Here is a 23192-nt window from a genome sequence, read left to right on the forward strand (position 1 = left end):
TCTATTTTCTTCAAATCATGAATCTTGATCATTATTTTCAAATACAGCTTCAAAAATAAAACTTTTTATAGTTATATTTGGACAAATATTAAGTTATTTTGACATCCAACAACCTAAACTAGTGTTTCCATTTCGTAAAACATTAAATTATCTGATATTTTTAAAGGTACACTAGGAAACTTTTGGCCCTCTAGTGGATACAAAACAAAACTTGAATGCATTTTGTGGAAGAAAATTGTTTTGATGAATATGACTCTTCATAATAGATAATGCTTTTGATTTACAGTGAACACATATAGCAGTTTATCTCTTCTAGAAAATACCTTACTCACCTTTTGGGTGATAAAACGCCATCTCAGTGTCGCTCACAACATTTCAAATCCCTCAGTTCTCGCCATTTCCGAAAATCCAAACCAGTGTTGATTCTTGTTTTATTACGAGCTCTGTCGCTTCTCTTTTTACCAGCAGACTCTCCTCTGTTCGGAGTTTCAAGATTTAGCTGCTTCATGTCAACATTTCTTGCTTGTTGTGACAACTAACCATGCCACTCCCACACCATATGCATCAAAGCAAATACTATAGATAATGAAAGAAAGTTCACTCCTATTATTTATGAATTGGAGAAACTGCAACAAACAATATGGCGGAATACGTCCCGTCTTTTCTGAAAAGAGCCAATCGCTGATTGGTAAAGTCAGTCACTGCAGCTGCTGTTAGAAACTCCGGTTCCCATAGAAACCTGAGACTTGCGATTAGTACTGCACATGCGCATTGACTGGTCTAGCCTGAAAAATAAGCTTTTTTAACACTATTTGAGCAAAATTAATAGGGCAGTTCATGTCAGAAATTTGTTGCTGATTTGAAATATGGTATTTAATTGTGAGTTCGCCAAGCAGTTTATGAGATTTCAGAATTCCCCCATTCCAATAGATAGGACTTGGTCTTGGATGCCCGATGTAGCTGCCCGGAGGTGTTGCAAATATGGCCGCCAAGTCAACAGATTTTCCTTGGAAGGGACTTTTATCCTTTTATCAAAGTGAGACACGCACGGGTGAGTGACGCATGTATGCAATTTCCCGCGAATTTCCCGAAAGATCTAAAATATAAAATAATAGCATAGTGAATCAGGAAAGACAAAACACGTTTTGGAAGAAGGACTGATAATGTATTGATTTCCTCCTGTTTCATGATGTGTCACATGACAACAAAATTGTGCACATTAAATTATTATACCTCTTCAAACAGGCATTATCACTATTAAACACACCCACAGTAATGTCAATCAGAATACATTGAAAGAAAAAAAAAACTTACAAATAATAAATACCAAAATATTTTAAATCAAACTTAAGGGAGTTATTCAATATACATTGCAAAATGATTTAGAGCATTTTAAGGCACTCTTTTTTTCAGGCACTTAAATCTTTTGCATTTTTTTTTTTTTTTTCAACATATCAAATTTTCTAATAATTTTTAAATGCAACAAAACTTGGAGCAACTTCCAACAAATCTACATTTACGTACCTATAATCAAAAAATAATCACATAAAAAATTCAACATTTTTGTTTTGCATCCTGCAAATTTGTGCTACCCAATTTTCACATTTTGGGCTTTAGGAACCTTGAAAAACATCAAAATTAATTTGAATTCTAATGTTTAAGCTGTGTAGAAGAGGTGTATTCACGTCATTATGTGTAAAATTAATTTTTAATTCATATTTTTAAACAAAATCATCATGTCACTGACAAAAATAAATCTGCACAAAAGGTAAATGATACATAATTCTCATGTGCAGCAAAAACAATCAACTCCAATTCCTACATAATCTCACCAATAACAGGGTCAGAATAGTGGTCGTATTCTGACACCAGATTTTACAGTAAGGAATTTTATGTGGTTCTTGAGGTAAAAAAGTTCCTGAGGTTTGGATCCGCTTAGTGTGTTCAAAACCTGAGCATGTAAAAACAGGAATTTTATATTTACAACATTAAATGTTGGAAAGGGAAAAACCTTCACATGATATTGGAAGAGACATTAAGAGATGTTACAAGTTAGAAGTTTCTTTTGTAATCTTTTGTGTTAAATCTGTTTAAAATACTATGAGCAATAAACTAAACTAAACCTATAAACCACTTTTTTAAAATAAGAGATTGTTCCTTTATTTTACCATAAGCATAAAAGTCTAAATAAGGGATACTTATGGATTTTTCCTCAATTTAATTTGACGACACGGTCAATGGAGAATTTGGGAAAAGTTGTCTGTGTAACAGCAAAAGGAACTTCAATGCACTCTTAGAAGAAAAGGTTTTATATAGGAGTTCTCATCGTGGGATTATCATATGGATTTAGTTTTAGCTAATTTCATTTTGATTCATTTTTAATATTAGTTCAGTTTTATGAATCAAGTGGCTTGTAAACATTATCACTAACAAAAATTGAAATAACCCATTAAACATGAATGTATTATGCAATCATTTAAGACATTTCTCCTTAAATAGAAACTTTTTGGCATAAAGAATTCTTTAAAATTGAGTCAAAACCCCTACATTTCTATAAAAAACCCCAATTGAATCTTTCTTTCTAAGAGTGATGCTGCCCTCTTCAGGTAAAAATGCAAATACTCCAGAGGAAAAAGCATTTATTATATTCTGTAAAAATAAATCACAAAGTTTTCAGTTCATTAAATGCTCTGTGACAGAAATCACTTGTTCTTTTTCTTTTTTTTAGCAGGAGACATTATTTCTGAGTCGTCCTGCAGTCTGTCTTCACTCTCCGCCGCTCTCTTTCTGCTGGTTTTATCACTGGTATACCCGCTGGAGTCGCTCACCGGGAGTTCAGAGGGCAAGATTTCATCCGACTCCTGTCGTTTGTCTTTTTTCTTCTTCTTCTTTTTCTCTTTGTGATGTCTGTTTGAATTGGAGTCCACCTCCATTGTGTCCACAGTGATTTCGTCGTTTTCTGACGGTTGCTGCAGGCTGCTGCCGTTCACAGACTCGTCCGCTGCAGACTCCTTCTCACGCTTGTCTTTCTTCTTTTTCTTCTTGGGTTTTGGACTGTCGGTCATGTCTTCTGTGGCCTCTGGTTCTGTAGCTGATTCTACAGTGGATTCCCTTTGTTCGGTCTGGCCCAAAAGCTCTTGCACTCTGAAAATCACCAACATTTTGTTGTTAGTAAATGAAACATGGATAAATCATGTATTAGCATAAAGTATGGTCAAAATGGTTACTGGAATGTCTCGAAAGGTTAATATCATCTGACTAACATTTAATTTAGTAATGTACTGAAATTTTTGGGCTGAAACAGCAAAAAAAAATACATTTTCAGTTTCGGCCTAAATGGTTTTGGAGAGCTGAAATCATTGACTGAAACAGTGATGTTTAAAGGCACATTCAAGCGGCACGTGAACCAATCATCTCTTCCTCTTTACTACACTCTACAATACTACTAAAATAATGTGCCGTCTCAAAAAAAAAAAAAAATAACAATTTGCATCAATTTTTTTGAGATAACTTTGAGTGAATTTACATCCAACCAACAAGCTACATTGAATTAGAGGAACTTAATTTGTAGCATAAACACAAATTTTTAAGTTGATTACTCAAAAAAATTAAGTCGCTCCAACTACTGGAGTTGAGAGCCCTGGAACCAATTAATCTTATCTATTTCAGGTCAAACCCACAGCTATCAAAGCACATAACTTGTTTAACATGTATATTTAATGAACAAGTAAGACATTACTTGTCACTGGCATTAGCGCAGTCATTGCTATAGAGTCAATGTAGTGTTTACCTTCATTTATCTTCAGCACAAAAACTTCAAGATTACAGAAACTCTTTTATATGTCAAACACAACAGCAGAGGACACTAACAGGTCTTTCACCTCTCTAAAAACAAATACAATAACACTTAATTTCAACATTTATTCTCCTTATCCAGTCCTAATGCAAAGCATGCTGGGAACTAAAATTCCACTGCCTAATTTCGGAAGTTATCAAGACAATTTCATTAAGTTAAAACAACCTAATTTTTTTGTAAAAGCCAATTAACGAGAAAATTTGAGTTTAAATTAAAGATGATATTAAGTTGATGTAATGATCAACATTATAATGTTAACATAACTCTACAAAATAATGTTTGCAACTTAAAAGGTTTAATTAAAACAATAAATTACAATTTCTGACTTGACATCATGCATTTATTTAAGTTAACAGGTCCCCTGAATTACTTTTTATAGTGTGCCAGCAAAGACTTCAGGTATACAAATATGGTGCTATGAATGGGAAAAATTGCAATGCGCGTGGTGGAATAAGCCCCACCTTCTAAATTAAACAGCCAATCAGTAAAGTCATTGTGTCACTGCAGCTGCCGTTAGAAGCCTGAAAAGTGCTGGGGTTTTCTGTCATGATTTGAGCATTTAGAAACACAATTTATGAGACCGTTGTTGTCAGACATCATTAGTGTCTTCAAATGTGAAATTTAATCACACTTGTTGAACGGCTTTAGAGAATATGATGTTTCCCCATTCGAGAGGCATTTCAAAGAAGGCCCGCCGAGTGAACTGACTTGGGACTTTACTACTAGTTACAGCATGAAATAAACATGAATGAACATCAGAAGGCGTGTTTAACATTGTACAACTTATTGGAATATATCATGTCATGTGTAATCACGCAATCAGCGTTTCAACCACAAAAAAACATCAATAAAACTTCCGCCTAATGTTACATTTACCTCAGAAAAGCTATTTAATGTCCATAAACTCAATAGTAATATCTAGATAAATAACTCTACAAAGGAACATTTTGATAATAAATATATGCACTATTTTACATATTCGTTATGTCTTCATTATTATCATAATTCTGTCATGAAAAGTAATTAGTCACCATTTAAATGTTTATATTTAAACAAATTGGAGTAGAAACATACATATATCATTAAAAAGCTGATATATTTCAAACCTAAATTCCCTTGTGTACAGAATTAGTTTCCTTACATCACCCCTGTGTGAATATGCATCAGACGGTCAGATCGACGTACCTGGATTCCAGCAGCCCTCCTTTGATCAGAAGAACACCTGCAGTGTCTGCATCCAGCTGGAAGACCTCGAACTCCAGGCTTTGTCCGACACTCAGGCCGGAGTCCCTCCACTGCTCTAGGCTCATCTGACTGGGCTTCATCACAGACGCGTTGAAGCAGCCGTGGACCAGACAGCCCACGTGACTCATTCCCATTTTATTAATCACACCCTAAATGACATGAAACACATCTTCAGGCAGAGCAAACATAAGAATGCATTCATAATCTTGCACAGAACATGATCTCCAGCTCATGAAGATCTTGTGAATCATACCACGAGCTTCGATCCTTTCGTCGGTTGGAAGATCACGAACGACGCCTCGATGTTGAGGTGAATGAATCCCTGATCGTCATAAATATCTCCATGCTGTCCTATGATTTTAATGTTGTCATACGCCATAGGAACGCCATTCAGACTGCAAAACCAGAGAGCAAAGATGAGCAAACGCCTGTTAAATTGCTTAGTCTGAATCTATATTAATAAATGTTGTTTATATAGAAGTTTCAGTTGGGTGCAAGAGTTTTTACCATGATTTTACCAAGAGTTTTTAAGGACTACAAGAAATGGCTTGTAAGGACTACAACGAGCTTCTTCCAGGTTGATATCACAAAACCCAAAATTTACATAAACCCCGCCCCCGAGAACACACAAAAAAGGGGGCGGGGCCATGTTGGGCTGCTTAGAGAAGAGGAAGAGTTGTTGTAGTAGAGTGTTGTTGTCATGCCGCCATTTTACGCCAAACTGCTTCACAAACGAGGGACAATTCAACAAAAAAAGACGAACATGACGGCACATGCTAGTGGATGAGTTGAATCAACTCCACAGCAACTACATAAATTTATCCACTAACCATTCAGAAACGTCCAGTTTCATTCTAAAAGTTGTAACTTCTTCCTGAGTCTCTCCATCAGTGTCGACTCCGGTTTGAACAATGTAAGGCTGAACACCGTTACTGACAATCCTTATTTTGGCTGCGTGAGATTCTCCAGCTTTGTTGTTGTTGAGCTGTTAAAGCTCCGCCCTCTTCTGGAAAGAGGGCCAGGAGCAGCAGCTCATTTGCATTTAAAGTGACACACACAAAAACGGCGTGTTTTTGCTCACACCCAAATAAGGGCAAATTTGACAAGCTATAATAAATGATCTGTGGGGTATTTTGAGCTGAAACTTCACACACACATTCTGGAGACACCAGAGACTTATATTACATCTCGTAAAAAGGGCATTATAGGTCCCCTTTAAGCTAAAAAATAAAAATTATATTAAAATAAACAAAACATTTGATTAAAATACATAAAATAATACATCTTACAGTACAGTACTACAGTGAATAGAACAGAATGATAATGTAACAAAAACAATATTTTCTAAATAATATTTTACACACAAAAAAAATATGGAGGTCTTTAAGAATCTAAATGCCATGACCAAAATAAAGATTCAAAATGTTATATTTTGCAGCAGAAAGGATAAATATCAGTTTAAAGGTGCCCAAGAATGCTTTTTCACAAGATGTAATATAAGTCTAAGGTGTCCCCTGAATGTGTCTGTGAAGTTTCAGCTCAAAATACCCATAGATTTTTTTAAATAAATTTTTTTAACTGCCTATTTTGGGGCATCATTAATTATGCACTGATTTTTTCAGCGTGCCGCCCCTTTAATTCGCGTGCTCCCTGCCACACGAGCTCTTGATTATATTACAGCACATTTACAAAGTTCACACAGCTAATATAACCCTCAAATGGATCTTTACAAGATGTTCGTCATTCATGCTGCATGCATGCTTCGAATTATGTGAGTAAAGTATTTATTTTGATGTTTATATTTGATTCTCTATGAGTTTGAGGCTATATGCTCTATGGCTAACGGCTAATGCTACACTGTTGGAGAGATTTATAAAGAATGAAGTTGTGTTTATGAATTATACAGACTACAAGTGTTTAAAAATGAAAATAGCAACGGCTCTTGTCTCCGTGAATACAGTAAGAAACGATGGTAACTTTAACCTCATTTAACAGTACATTAGCAACATGCTAACGAAATATTTAGAAAGACAATTCATAAATATCACTAAAAATATCATGTTATCATGGATCATGTCAGTTATTATTGCTCCATCTGCCATTTTCGCTGTTGTTCTTGCTTGCTTACCTAGTCTGTTGATTCACCTGTGCAGATCCAGACGTTACTGGCTGCCCTTGTCTAATGCCTTTCATAATGTTGGGAACATGGGCTGGCATATGCAAATATTGGGGCGTACACCCCGACTGTTACATAACAGTCGGTGTTATGTTGAGATCCACGTGTTTTCCGGAAGTCTTTTAAATAAATGAGATTTACATAAGAAAGAGAAAGCAATGGAGTTTGAAACTCAGTGTATGTCTTTTCCATGTATTGAACTCTTGTTATTCAACTATGCCAAGATAAATTCAAATTTTGAATCTAGGGCACCTTTAATAGATTTGTAATTGTAATAAGTGATCAATTTCCACACAATAACACAGTAAACTACATGGAAGTCAAAACTAGTGCACTACATGTGCAAGGGTCCTATTCTGTCTTTATAAGTTGACTGTATCTGTACTAGACTTTAAGTATGACAACTTTACAAAAAACAGTGCAACGTTATTACTGTTTTTATGGAATCTATCAAAGTGGCAATACTTGGTATTAGAGTATCATATAAACAGAGCTGGGTAGTAATGGATTACGTGTAGGGCTGCACAACAATTAATCGCGATTAATCATTTGCAAAATAAAAGTCTGTGTTTACGTAATATATGTGCGTGTTCTGTGTTTTCCTAAATATATACATGTATGTGCATGTATTTATATATACATAATTATTATACACAGAACACACACATATATTACGTTACACAGGCTTTTATTTTGCAAACGATTAATCGTGATTAATCGTTGTGCAGCACTAATTACGTGTAATCTGGATTACGTAATCAGATCCCAAAAATCAACTACTTTTTAAATTACTCGTAATCAGACTACAGTTACTTTTTATGGATTACATGATTATATATTATTTACAATATGGCAGTAAGTTGTTCACAACTCCTTGATTGCCTAATTTTTCATTTTTTTAAAAGTCATGTTTTTTCATAATAAACCTGCCGCTTATATACGTTCGTGATTCTGCGAGTTTATCTGGCAGTGAGGGGGAAATATCTATGAAATATAGATGAATATATATGAAATAATTACAATAATAATAATAATAATAATAATAATAATATTATATGAAATATAGATTAAATATTTGACGTAGCAGTGATATTGCTGTGAATTTCATGTTTTTCAATTTTTGTTTTTGTAATGTTGCTGTTTTCTAAATTTACTTAATTTTGAGTAAATATATTTTAAAATCATAAGATAAATGTTACTATCAGCAAACAATAACAGGTACATTAGTGTTAGTGTTTTGAAACTGTCCATTCATTGCACTTTAAAAAGAATCTGTTGAGGCTCTTGTTGGTGAATAGAATATATTTTTTTAGAATATAGATTTTTTTGTATCTGTCAAAACAGTACAAGATTATCCTACAATATGTGTGACATCAAATAAGGGTTAGCACAAAAGTAATCCAAAAGTAGTCAGATTACGATACCAAAAATGTGTAATCTAAAGACATTATATTACTGATTACAAATTATGTAATTTGTAATCAGTAACTGATTACAATTCATAAGTAATCTACCCAGCTCTGCATATAAATGTGATTGATTTCCATAAAGCAGCAGCAACGACACACTTAGTAGAGTATTTTAAAGGTAACATGATAATATTATGGTTTTATTGACTCTACTATTATAGTGAGAGCACTACAGCTACATTACCATAATGTATCATGGTATTTCCTTTCAAGCCTATCGTTTTACCTGCCCGAGTATTTAAGCAGTTCAGCGTTGAGTTCCTCCTGTATGCCGCTCCGCTTCTTTCGCAGGTAGACGGGCGGCAGCGCGATGTGCCTGCGTTGAGTGTCCAGCACCAGACACGAGTAACTCGCGTTCAGCAGCTTCACCGCGTCCGCGAACGACGGAATGAGACACGGAACCGCCGCAGAATTCTCGTCGGGTCTGGCCGTGACATTTCCACTAGATATCTGCGCTATCGGTGCCACGTCCGCGGAGTTTTTGACGGGCTCCGCTGCACCGTCCTCCTGAGTCCAGTTCGCCATGCCGAACACATGTGGAGGAGCACGTGGTGCGTTTGCTCGTGTGTTTGGAGGCGAAATGTGCGGAGTGATGAGCGACCACCAGCGGAGAGGAGGAGAACTACACATATAAATAAATTTTAAAAAAACTAGCTACATTATTTAAATCACTAATAGTAGCTATTTAAAAGTAAAAAGAATAGAAAATTAGAATTAAATATAAATAAATAATTGAAAAAATATTTTTAACAATGAAAAATGAATAAAGAGTATTACAACACTTACAGAAAATACAGTTAGTGTACAGTACATATATTAAAGATTTCTATTAAAACAACTTTAATAGAAAATGTTTTTGTGTGTGTTAATGGCTTAATCATCAGTCATTGTGCCACAAATTACATTTGACGTCTTTATTTCATTTTCATATGAAGCCCCTATATAAAAATATTGTAAATTAATAAATATCTTTACAGGCATTTTACAGTGTGCACTTAATACGGTCAGGATAAAAGCATTCAGTATACAGTACCATACAATATCAGGATTACAATTTCAGATTCAACATTCCCTTTATCTAGATACAGGAAGAGAGAAAGAGATACAGAAAGAGAGAGAGAAGATAATTTGCATGCTTTTTCGGTCTCAGATATCTGTTTTCCGTACGCTGGTTGTCAAGGTCTTCAGCACTGACCTCTTCTGAGGTCATCAGGTAACTGGACACTGATTGGCTGTCTGTCGGCTCAATACCGTTATCTGACGCTGCGTCTCCTGTGGATGCCGTCTCTGCTTCTACTGTCAGCTCGACTCAGCCAATCAGAGTGAAGAGCTGTCAGCCTGACTCAGCCAATCAGAGTGAATAACTGTGCTGTCAAGAGTGTGTGGGTGGCGAGCCGTCATGGAGAAGCGCTCCGTCCGTTGTAGGAGATTTGAGAGATGGCATTGCTGGTGTTATCCAAAACCTCCTGCGAACAGACAAACACACGGCCGAGTTTGTGAGGAGGTTGTGGTACGAGATGAGCACTCAAACAGACAGCTTCCTTTTTTAGCTACTGTATGTTTTTCCAAGTCCTGTGTGCCTGGAGAACTAATGGTGCAGGGAGAGAAACACTCTGAAGTTTAATAGTTAGGGTTTGTTCAGATAACTAATAGTAATAGAGATGTTAGCCGTAACTTGAAGCAAGTGTGACATATACACAGATATATACAGATATACACATTTAAAGGGTTAGTTCACCCGAATATGAAAATTCTGTCATTAATTACTCACTCTAATGTCGTTCCAAACCCGTAAGACATTCGTTCATCTTAAGAACACAAATGAAGATCTTTTTGATTAAATCTGAGAGATTTCTGTCCCTCTGTTGACAGCCTATGCAACTACCACTTTCAAGGCCCAGAAAGGTATTAAAGACATCATTAAAGGAGACCTTTTATGCCACTTTCACAAGATGTAATATAAGTCTCTGGTGTCTCCAGAATGTGTTTCTGTGAAGTTTCAGCTCAAAATACCCCACAGATCATTTATTATAGCTTGTCAAATTTGCCCCTATTTGGGTGTGAGCAAAAACACGCCGTCCCTTTAAATGCAAATGAGCTGCTACTCCCGGCCCCCTTTCCAGAAGAGGGTGGAGCTTTAACAGCTCAACAACAACAAAGCTGGAGAATCTCACGCAGCCAAAATGAGGATTGTCAGTAACGGTGTTCAGCCTTACATTGTTCAAACCGGAGTCGACACTGATGGAGAGACTCAGGAAGAAGTTACAACTTTTAGAATGAAACTGGACGTTTCTGAATGGTTAGTGGATAAATTTATGTAGTTGCTGTGGAGTTGATTCAACTCATCCACTAGCATGTGCCGTCATGTTCATCTTTTGTGCAAATCCAGTGTTGAATTGACCCTCGTTTGTGAAGCAGTCCGGCGTAAAATGACGGCATGACAACAACACTCTACTACAACAACTCTTCCTCTTCTCTAAAGCAGCCCAACATGGCCACACCCCTTTGTTGTGTGTTCTCAGGGGTGGAGTTTATGTAAATTTTGGGGTTTGTGATGTCACCAATTGGGAAGAAGTTCGTTGTAATCCCTACCAGCTGTTTAATCACATGAATGAAAGTCTTACGGGTTTGGAACGACATGAGAGTGAGTAATTAATGACAAACTTTTTTCCATTTAAGATTTAAAATAAATGTTTAAACTCAAACTAAATATGTTTTACAGCCTATTTTCATAGAAGAACCTTTTTTAGTTCCATAAAGAACTTATTTTATGAACAAATTCTGTGTACTGGCACTTTAAAGCACGACATCATAAACAAAACCATGTTTTTTGTGCACTGGTCAATTATGATATTTTGTCTTCTTTCAGAAACTATATAGTGGAAAGAAAATACACATTTAAGTGTTCATTTATTTATCTATTTGTGTCTGTAGGGCCATATTATGCTCTTATACAAAGTCTTGATTTTGTTTTTGGGCTCTACTAGAATAGATTTATACGCTTGAATGTTCAAAACACCTTATTGTTCATATAATCTCCATTGTTGCAGCTCCTCTCTTCCCAGTCTGTCAGTAACGCTCTGTTTAGTTCCTGTCTCTATGAAGCCCCTCCTTCTGAAAAAGCACAATGTGCTCTGATTGGTCGGCTGGAGCAATGTGCTCTGATTGGTCAAACATTACTAACTCAACAAGGCCCCATTCCTTTATTAGCATACGCCTTGGGCGTGATGTGTTTGTCCCGGAAGAAAACTCAAGACTACAATGGAGGCGTTTCAGGGAGTTCAGAAACAGAGACACTGATTTAGAGAATAACTCCCTCTGGAGCAACATTATACACTAAAGAAAGATGAACATGTAAAAAAGCATAATAGTTCCTCTTTAAAGTTGAATTTTATATTTGAAAGTTTTTACAGAGGGATTTGTTCATTCACCTGATTTACATTTCATTTCAGAAAACCCTGTAATAATAAAAATGTATTTTGATTAATCAACCAAATCAACAATGGTGGTGTCTATTAATTCAAATGTTTACCCATCAATGTTTACATAAAGGCCCTTTTTAGTCTCCAAAAAGTCATATAGGAACTCAAATCCACAAGTAAAAAAGTAGCACATGTGTCCTACATGACTTTGGATCATTCGCAATAAGACCAGAAATGCGTATTTAGAAAGCATTTGTAATCGAACGTTGACTGTAAGCGTGCGAGATCCACCGGCACACACAGACAGCACAGACATAACAGCTCCTGTCGTACCTTCTCTGCCATTTCGTGCGAGTGATGTAGTGAATGTTCTCTCTCCAGAAACATGCGCTGCTGTTCGCTGCTGGCCAGTCTGCAGGTCAGCCACGTGGACAGCGTGCAGCTGCTGATGCCCAGACACGCCAGAGACATGACGGCCAAATGAAGAGAGCGCATGGTGTCTGGACGCTTGACCAGCGCACGGACAAACTGGAAGTTCAGGATTCCACCAATTAACCCACAAATACAGCAGGAGGAAAATAAGATCATCTGAGAGAGAGAAAACATGCATATCATTAGCTGTTTGTGTCTACTGCATGCATACATCATTAAAACAATGCATATTGCATTAATGCATTATTAAAATAATAACACACATTGCATGCTCACAATGTTAACATAATACTGCATATTGCATGCATACATCATTAAAATATGAATGGATACTGCATGCATACAATAATAAATTAATAACACGTAGCATACTCACAATATTAAAATAATAATGCATATTGCATGCTCGCAATATTAGAATAATGCATATGTCACACATAAAATGTTAAAATAAAAATACATATTTCATGCATACATTAAAATAATAACACATTGCATGTTCACAATATTAAAATAACACATATTGCATGTATACATCATTAAAATATTAACTGATATTCGCATGCATACAATAGTAAAATAATAAACACATATAGCATACTCACAATATTAAAATAAAAATGCATATTGCATGCTCACAATATTAGAAAAACACATATTGCATGCATGCAATATTAAAATAATAATGCAAATTGCATGAATACATGATTATAATAATACTGCATATTGCATAGCATACATAATTAAATTTTTTAAACATTATTACAAACTGCTAGAAATTAAAATATCAATTTAATTTAACACTCCATTTAATTATTTTTGTTTACAAATTAAAGTACAGTTGTCTAAGTGCATGTTGTTGTTAAGGTGTTGTTCAGAGTGATTTCAATGCTTATAAAGGTCAAAGTAAATGAATCAGGAAGCGTATAGCACAGCAGAAATACTGTAAACGGAGGGTGAAGACGAAACCATTGTGTACTGGGAGAATGGATTGTGCTGCTCTGTGATTTTGTAATCGGTCAGACCACGTTCAGACAGTGACATTATCTGCCAGCAGAAAACTGCCAGCTCAACACTTCAGGACAGATCTGACCTCAAATTACACAAGAAACTTCTGACTCTACAGCACAGTCGCACATTAACACGTTGTCCTGGATAACACACCCCCTTTTAGTGTGCTAGAAATGCTACTGTAACAGCCTGGATAAGATAAACTGCTTACAATAAAAGGGTCTGCCAAATGAGTCAAATGTAAATGTACTGCTGGTAGACAACATGATTAAACTGCCATACAACTTGACCTATTTGTTTTTGAAGTATGCATGCAGTATGTATACGGTGCACTAAGAATGTCTATTGCCAGAAATGGAGTCTCTATTTACACTAAGGGCCCTATTTTAATGATCTAAGCGCATGGACTGAAGCACATGGCACAGGTGCACTTAGGGCGTGTCCGAATCCACTTTTGCTAGTTTAACAAAGGTAAAAAGCCTGGCGCATGGTCCAAAAGGGTTGTATCTATTCTCTTAATGAGTTATGGGTGTGTTTTGAGCATAAACCAATTAGAGTCTCATCTCTCATTCCCTTTAAAAGCCAGGTGCGCTGAAGGGCACAGCAACAATGCACCGCCAACAATGCACCTGAACACACCTCGTTTTCAGACCAGCACGCCCTATGGGCGCACAAATGGGCGCAAATGCATTTGCTATTTTAAACAACGTGGCCACCTGGACGTGAACATGAAAAACGGTGTTGGCCTGAAACTAGCAAAAAACACTTGCGTCGTGCCTGCCGTCGCATTGTGCCAGGTGTATGATATGTGTAAATAGCTTGTTTTTTTGGCAAAGGCTATTTACACTAACTCTGCCTACCAATGTCTGGTTGGGCCACACAAGATTTAAAATGACACATGCTATTTAATGTGCTATATAATAGTAGCTTTTGACACAATGGACCCAAGTTCAACTCTCACCAAACTCGCTCTTCTCCCTTTTCCCATTACATATCAGATTGAAAGGCATTTGTTTTCAATAAAAATTAAGAAAATATTTGAAAAGTGGAAATAAAGTGATTAACGAGTGTTTAATAATAAAGTGTTTATCGGTTAGGGATAGGGGTAGGTGTAGGGAGGGCTTTATTGTTCCAATAAGGCGGCATCCATTTAATAATTTTAATGCCCATAACATGTCTATTTACACTAAGTGCAAATAGCATACCTTGTTGGCAAATGCTATTTACACTAGCTCCGCCCCCCAATGTTTGGTTGGGTCACTCAAGTTTTAATAAAGACGCACAGAATTCAATGTCTTCAGTGGCACAGCAGTAGCAAGTAAGATTCGCAGACCTGGCTTTTAACGCGATCGATACGGGTTTGAATCCGCCTTTTGCCGAGCTCGCATTTATTTTCAATAAAGATGAAGAAAATGTTCTAAAAGTGAAAATAAACTGCGAATGAGTGTTTAATAATATTAAAAGTGTTTATTGGGTAGGGTTAGGGGAAGGTGCAGGGAGGGTTTTTATTCTTCCAATAAGGCAGCATCCATTTAAAGGTGCCCTAGAATTAAAAATTGAATTTACCTCAGCATAATTAAATAACAAGAGTTCAGTACATGGAAATGACATACAGTGAGTCTCAAACATCATTGTTTCCTCCTTCTTATATAAATCTCATTTGTTTAAAAGACCTCCGAAGAACAGGCGAATCTCAACATAACACCGACTGTTACGTAACAGTTGGGATCATTAATATGTACGCCCCCAATATTTGCATATGCCAGATCATGTTCAAAGCATTACACAAGGGCAGCCAGTATTAATGTCTGGATCTGTGCACAGCTGAATCATCAGACTAGGTAAGCAAGCAAGAACAATAGCAAAAAATGGCAGATGGAGCAATAATAACTGACATGATCCATGATATCATGATATTTTTAGTGATATTTGTAAATTGTCTTTCTAAATGTTTAGTTAGCATGTTGCTAATGTACTGTTAAATGTGGTTAAAGTTACCATCGTTTCTTATTGTATTCACGGAGACAAGAGCCGTCGTTATTTTCATTATTAAACACTTGCAGTCTGTATAATTCATAAACACAACTTCATTCTTTATAAATCTCTCCAACAGTGTAGCATTAGCCGTTAGCCACGGATCACAGCCTCAAACTCCTTCAGAATAAAATGTAAACATCCAAATAAATACTTTACTCACATAATCCGATGCATAAATGCAGTATGCATGACGAACACTTTGTATAGATCCATTTTGAGGGTTATATTAACAGTGTAAACTTTGTTTATGCACTGTTTAAGGCAAGCGCGAGCGCCGTGGGCGGGGAGCAAGAGATTTTAAGGGGCCGCAGCCTGAATTGGCACATTTCTAATTATGCCCCAAAATAGGCAGTTAAAAAAAATGAATTAAAAAAAATCTATGGGGTATTTTGAGCTGAAACTTCACAGACACATTCAGGGGACACCTTAGACTTATATTACATCTTGTAAAAAAACGTTCGATGGCACCTTTAATAATTTTAATAAATCTAATCATTTACACTCTATGATATTATTGCATCCTGTTAATGTACCAAAATACTGAGGTGCAACTAGTATCTGCCAATATAAAGTATAGACAGCATCTAATTACTATTTACTCTTATTGCAAAGAACTGATACTTTTAAATGCTGTAAATTGAATCTATCAATATTTTCACTTAGTGTAAATAGCATCCATCTCTAAGAAAATAGGCTATTTTCACTTAGTGCATATAGCCACTGCCTAAATATAATCATTCTACACTGTAAAAAAATAAATCCGTAAAATAACAGAAAAAGTACTGGGAGCTCATTACCCAGAAATTATCCAATAATTTTACGGACATTTCCGTTAACCCTAAAACACAACGGAATAGAGTGCAGGTAAAACAAATATGGAAAATTCCATTAAATGAATACAGTACATTGTGCCCTATTTTTACAGAATGTATATTATTGTTGCTTCCTCTTAATGTACAACAACACTGAGGAGCAAATAGTATCTGCCACTATAAGTATAAATAGCTTCTAACAACTATTTGCACTTATTGCAAAGAACTGCTACTTTTACATAGTTTAAATAGATTATATTGGTATTTTCACTTAGTGTAAATGGCATATATTGCTATCTGCACTTAGTGCAAATAGCCACTGCCTGATAGAAAAAGCGATTTATTGGCATTTCCATTCATATAAAAGGTTGCTCAGCTCATTCATGCCACCCTGGAAGTTTGAAACAATCTTTGTTCATGAGCCAATCAATATGGAGCTGAAAGAATACATACATACAATACAAACATATTTTTAAATAGCCATCAGTGGGAATGGGTGTGTTGGTTATGGCATCTACTAGCAGGGCATCTCTGATCCATTATTTGATACACAATACTTGCATTTTAAAATCTCGAAATTAGATTAAAATTAAAAATTAAAGGATTAGTCCACTTTTAAATACACTTTTCCTGATAAATTAACTTACCCCCATGTCATCCAAGATGTTCATGTCTTTCTTTCGTCAGTCGAAAAGAATGAAGGTTTTTGAGGAAAACATTCCAGGATTTTTCTCCTTACAGTGGATTTCAATGGCTACCAACAGATTGCAGGTCAAAATTACAGTTTCAGTGCAGCTTCAATGGCTTTAAACGATACCAGATGAGTAATAAGGGTCTTATCTAGCGAATCGATCGGTCATTTTCGAAAAAAATACAACCGTTTATGCTTTATAAACAAAATATCGCCTTGAACGTACTTTCCGCTTCCGCATTCTTCATAACGTTTACGCTGAATGTCCTACGCCTTTCCCTATTCAAGTTACGGAAAAAAACGAAACTGGCGCCGCGTTCGTTCCGTAACTTGAATAGGGAAAGGCGTAGGACATTCAGCGTAAGCGTTATGAAGAATGCGGAAGCGGAAAGTACGTTCAAGGCGATATTTTGTTTATAAAGCATAAACGGTTGTATTTTTTTTCGAAAATGACCGATCGATTCGCTAGATAAGACCCTTATTACTCGTCTGGTATCGTTTAAAGCCCTTGAAGCTGCACTGAAACTGTAATTTTGACCTTCAATCTGTTGGTAGCCATTGAAATCCACTGTAAGGAGAAAAATCCTGGAATGTTTTCCTCAAAAACCTTCATTTCTTTTCGACTGACGAAAGAAAGACATGAACATCTTGGATGACATGGGGGTAAGTTAATTTATCAGGAAAAGTGTATTTAAAAGTGGGCTAATCCTTTAAGATGCAATATAGCTATATTTATTTCTACGTTTTTAGGTAATTTGACAGCAAATGTAGCATACTACTCTTTGGAACATTTGTTTCAAAATGTTTCATATACAATTTTAAATTACAAAAGGGAATAAGCAGCATTTAATTTCAAACACAGCCATTCTGTCATCATTTCCCTAAAATATTGCATTATCGATTCTGCAAAAACTGCATACCATCTCTTTCATCCTTTTACTGTACCAAAAATAGTATGCAGAACATAATCATCATCAGCATACTATTATGCTAGTATTCCATTCATAGCACAGTCCATATCAGATTACACACTGAGGAGAAACAGTCAAAACACACTTTTCTGCAGTATGTTGGTGGAACAGCGCTGCTGAGATGAGACTGTCCACAGGGACTAAAAAAGTCTATATGCTTTACAGACGAAACGCTTAAGTGTTCTTGAGTAGCTCCTGACGTTACTGTCAGGAACTCGGGACCATTACAGGCAGATGGGGAGGGTTTCCTTTTAGCCTGTACAGTAACATTACAGGCAGGGCGTATAAAGACCCCGTGAAACAAAATCAATCAGCAGGAGAGGAGGGAGATAAAATGAGAAACGGTAAAGCCTGTTTGAGGACGAAGCTGAAAGCTTGTACACAAGAAATCAAAGGTAAACATGTAGCGATATGAAAAGAGACAAGTGGAGAGCAGGAACGGAGAGACATGAAGCCTCTCAGACTGAAGTTTCACTTCAGTATTGATTTGTGATTAACACTCTCCGCTGGGGCGGCTCACTCCACTCCAAGGTGGCTAATTGAATCTCCTCTCTCCAGTGAAGTATCCTGGGATATTTACACACACACACACACACACACACACACACACACACTGTGAGCTGGAGCCGGTCTCTGGCGTGGACATTCCTGATCATGTACATGTTTATATTGACGTCCACAACAAACTATTTCTATTCTAGATTTCATTACTATTTCTAAAGCGAGAAAACATTGTGGTGAGACACTGTTTATGTATTAAAGTGCCCCTATTTTGCTTTTTGGGATATTGCCTTTCATGTAGTGTGTAATATAACCGTTTGTGAATGTAACTCTGTAACATTTTAAAGATCAAAGTGACATCAAATAAAGTTATTGTCTGCTAAAAGAAAGAATTGATTCTGAACTGCTGAAACAAGTCGTCAATAATTCCAGGCTCACTTCCTGCACAAATCTATGTAGGTTTGTAACACATTTGCATAATGCCAGCTAAGTGTTCACTGGCTGCCGTGTTGTCGATATGTTGAGAAGACGCTGTTTTCAGTGCTGCGAAAGCAAATCAACTTTGCTGCACTTTTAAAAGGATGAAGACTCGTTCTGAAATTGATTCGGAAAAACTGACATCATTGTTACTGTTCACATTACTGTGTATCAAGTGCTGAGGAAGATCCGGAGCTGAAATTCAGAAGTGGTAATGGGTGTTTTGTTTCTGATATGCAGACTGGGCCATCTGACCAATCAGAGCAGAGCAGGCTCTCAGAAAGGAGGGGTTAAGAGAGGCTGAATCCTTTATCAAACCCTTTCAGACACTGTGAGAAAAGAGCTGATGCTGCAATGGATATCATATGGAAGCTTGTTTCCGCAACTGAACAAAAAATAAAAAAGGTAATTGTGACTTTTTATCTCACAATTCTGACTTTTTTTTTCTAAGAATTGCTTGATATAAAGTCACAACTGCGAGTTATAAAGTCAGAATTGTGAGATATAAACTCTTTTTTTTCTTAGAATTGGACTTTATAACTCGCAGTTGTGAGTTTATATCACAATTTTGAGAAAAGAAGTCAGAATTGTGAGATATAACCTTGCAATTCTGAGAAAAAAAGTAAAAACTACAAGATATAAATCTCGCAATTTGGACTATTTTCTGAGAATTGCAAGTTTATATCTCGCAATTCTGACTTTACAATACGCAATTGCAAGTTATAAAATCAGAAATGTGAGATATAAACACAGAATTCTGAGAAAAAATACTTTCTGAGACTTTATATCTCCTAATTCTGAGAAAAGAGTTGCGAGATATAAACCGATGATTGCGAGAAAAATGTCAGAAATTTGTGAAAAAAGTCAGAATTGTGAGACATAAACTCGCAATTGCAAGAAAAAACATTCAATTCTGATTTTATAACTCACAACTACAAGTTTATACCTCGAGAAAAAAAGTTTGTTAGATAAAAACTCACAAATATCTTTTAAATTGTTTGTATTCCGTGGCAGAAACAAGCTTCCATGATATTATGAGAAATATATATTATTATAATATTAGGGCTGTCAAACAATTAATCGCGATTAATCGCATACAAAATAAAAGTTTGAGTTTGCATAATATATGTGTGTAATTATTATGTATAAATACACACAAATTAATGTATATATTTAAGAGAAATATGTTATTTATGTACAAAATATTTGTATTTATATATAATATAAATTATATAAAAATATAAATAAATACATATACTTGTTAAATATTTCTCAAATATATACATGAATGCGTTTGTATTTATATATACATAATAATATGCGATTAATCGCGATTAATCGTTTGACAGCCCTAATATATTTACTTTGGATGCATGTACAGCTATTGTAGGAGACCTCAAAACAAAATTAGGAACCTTTAAAATAGAATAATAGGGGCACTTTAATACAGTAGAAATTTGTTTTAGAATTCTACAGTTTATTCTTTTATTGTATTTGTGTTCTACTCTCTTTAAAATGGCTCCAATTAGAAACCATTTAAAGTTCCATTTAGAACCTTATATTCTCTAGAACAAAAAAATGTACTGGTGCTTTAAAGAACCCAGAAACCTAAACACTGATCTGAATGAAACATCGAGAGCCTTTAACTCAATCAACTGAGCAACAAAACAGAGTAGAGAAAAGTGTTCATCCATTTAAGTTCTAGAAGATTCTTCTAGAAGAATAAAAAGTGTATGTGTTCTAGTATACGCTGCTGTAGTTTTTACTTTGAAACAAATTTCACAGTCAAATTGTGCAACAGTGAATTAAATATGAAAAGACTAAAATACATGTAAAATGTACTCCAGTGATCTCTGAAAAAGCATGCAGAGTATATGATCTGGGAGACTAGAGAATGTGTACTGTACAGTACAGTGTGTGTTCTACAGCAGAGCTCTAGTTCAGTGAAGTATGTGTACTTGCACAGTTGAATGTGTGCATGAGAATACTAAAGGCCGTACTCACAATCAGTCCCGTCCTTTTCCGTGCACACAGCATGCCACACAGTCCACAGATAAGAAACTATGAGAGAGAAAACGTTATCAGTCTTATTTGATCAACTTACCAGAAATGAACCAAATGAAAGTTGAAAACATGCAGAAAACCCGAGGAAATGTGACACAATTACACTGAATTCAGATGACAGTAAAGTCAGCGCTTATAAGAACTGAACTGGACACAAATGAAGTTAATGATGGAAAGATATCACAACCTCAAGAAACACCATACAATGAGTCTCGTCTGACATTTTTAGAGCAACAGAAACATTTATCTGTGTAGTAAAGAACCTAAGACAACTTTACGATGAATCATTAAGTTGTGACATCAGAAAGTGTGCAATTCAGCTCAGATTTCCTCTACTGTACCATGGTACAATATTGATATCAGTTACATCACTGTACGTTCATTCTGTATACATTAAGGTACATTAAGGTCTGGTTCCATGGTACTACTATACCCAAAACATGGTACGTTTTGACAGACAACAAATCATTTTTAATAAAAATACTGCACAAGCATTCAGTTTCTGAGAGTTTTCATAGAACAGCTCATTTATTAAAGCTGAATAAGACTAAAAAAAAAAGTGAGACGTACACACACTCCGCTCCATACCGGAGAAGCGTCGCCCTGCTGGGTCTTGTGCTCCGCTTTCGCCCGGCAGATGCCCACCGCGCCCAGGACGATGCTGGACACCCCGAGCCCTATCTCCAGCGTCGACAGAACCAACAAACTCCAGATGATCTTCCGGCTAGAGCACATCTTCTCTCGGGCATCCTTCCTGACCGGTGCGCAAACCGCCTCACTCCATGTCTTCACAGTTAAAGCAAACACATTAAATCCAGAAAAGTCCGCAGATGACATCAACTTAAGTGATTTCTCCAAAACGGGTCAGTGCGCAAAGGCGCTCTCCATGATGCGTAAACGCCACCAGTTTAACTTTATCCTCCTCCTCACTCTGTTTACCATGCTTCTGCTCCTGCCCCATGTGATTTCCCTCAGTTTCAATGCTCCGCCCACAATCACCCCTGAAATTCTTTTATAGTGCTGCAGTGGAGCGCTTCTAAAATACTTTTATAATCGTTATTTAATTATATGTGTAACGTAATTCTTTAGAACGATAATTGTTACCAACGTTCTAAATCGAAAGTTGAGCGCGAGCGCAACACTGTCAAACAGAGGAGCAGGTGTCCTGACGCGCGCGCGCACACACACACACTCGGTTATGCGCAATAGTGCGTAAAAGCGCGGATTGTGGTAAATTGCATAAAACCAGTGAGTTGGACACATGTCAGCACAGCACATTAAGACATTCAATCACATTTTATTAGAAAGGACTTGAGTGGAGCGAATCCATAGTCATGCACATAAAAATCCTCTTGGAGAGCTTTATATAGGAGACTAAAACAAAAAGAGTGCTGTTTCTGGCCACTTTTGAAGCGTTTCGATGCTCTGTGATTATATTTGTGGAAGTTCCCACACATTACCAACGCGCAAATGATGCCTAAAACATTTCTAGGGACATTTACTGAAGAAAAAAGCAAAATGGACAGTGTAAAAGCTGATGGACATTGATGTTACTTTGAGGTTTTTGCAGTGATATGGATTCCTATAAAGCAGATTCATGCACAGTTATCTAGAGAGCTGTAGAGCTGAGCATTACAGTGCATTACCTAGAGCATTTTGTTATCTCAGAGATCACACTCACAAGAAATGTTTATTTGCAATATCACTTACTCACTGGTTGGCCAGAAAAGAAAATTGCTGTCTTGAAACAAAATAATTTAATTTATCCAACTAAATGGCTTCTCTAAATAATTCATAACCAGATTTCATATGGAGAACTTTGAAAGAATAGCAAACAAAACACTGAAAACACTGTCCAGTTGCTCTGTGAATGTCTGTAATAGACTGAAGCACTTCATACACTCATTACAGGAGAAAATAACATCAAAACAACAGTGGTAAATGTATAAGCCTGTCCTCATACTGCAGTGTGCTGAAGATTGTGTTTTCAGTGTGTCTGCAGCAATCACACAGTTCATCCCTAACCTA

At 36.2% G+C, this 23192-nt stretch overlaps 2 protein-coding genes across 3 annotated transcripts; both read right to left on the reverse strand.

Annotated features, from left to right (window-relative positions):
- Positions 1 to 2622: 2622 nt before the first annotated feature.
- Positions 2623 to 9313, reverse strand: polr1f (RNA polymerase I subunit F). Its single transcript, XM_048203655.1, has 4 exons — positions 8973 to 9313; positions 5355 to 5496; positions 5042 to 5250; positions 2623 to 3144 (listed from the first exon to the last, which is right to left on the reverse strand). Exons 1-4 carry the CDS (start codon positions 9269 to 9271, stop codon positions 2703 to 2705), a joined length of 1092 nt encoding a protein of 363 aa, XP_048059612.1. The 5' UTR covers positions 9272 to 9313; the 3' UTR covers positions 2623 to 2702.
- Positions 9314 to 9645: 332 nt separating this feature from the next.
- LOC125276184 (transmembrane protein 196) lies at positions 9646 to 22341 on the reverse strand. Of its 2 annotated transcripts, none has more exons than XM_048203706.1 (4): positions 21753 to 22341; positions 21105 to 21161; positions 12502 to 12756; positions 9646 to 10212 (listed from the first exon to the last, which is right to left on the reverse strand). In XM_048203706.1, the coding sequence occupies exons 1-4, from the start codon at positions 21999 to 22001 to the stop codon at positions 10144 to 10146; spliced, it is 630 nt and encodes a 209-aa protein (XP_048059663.1). In that variant the 5' UTR covers positions 22002 to 22341; the 3' UTR covers positions 9646 to 10143. The 2 variants fall into 2 exon arrangements, with proteins under 2 accessions (XP_048059663.1, XP_048059662.1); XM_048203705.1 differs by having other exon boundaries at positions 21735 to 22313.
- Between the last annotated feature and the right edge of the window lie 851 nt (positions 22342 to 23192).

The sequence above is a fragment of the Megalobrama amblycephala genome, linkage group LG9 (genome assembly GCF_018812025.1).
Source record: "Megalobrama amblycephala isolate DHTTF-2021 linkage group LG9, ASM1881202v1, whole genome shotgun sequence".
In the NCBI taxonomy this organism is placed as follows: domain Eukaryota; kingdom Metazoa; phylum Chordata; class Actinopteri; order Cypriniformes; family Xenocyprididae; genus Megalobrama; species Megalobrama amblycephala.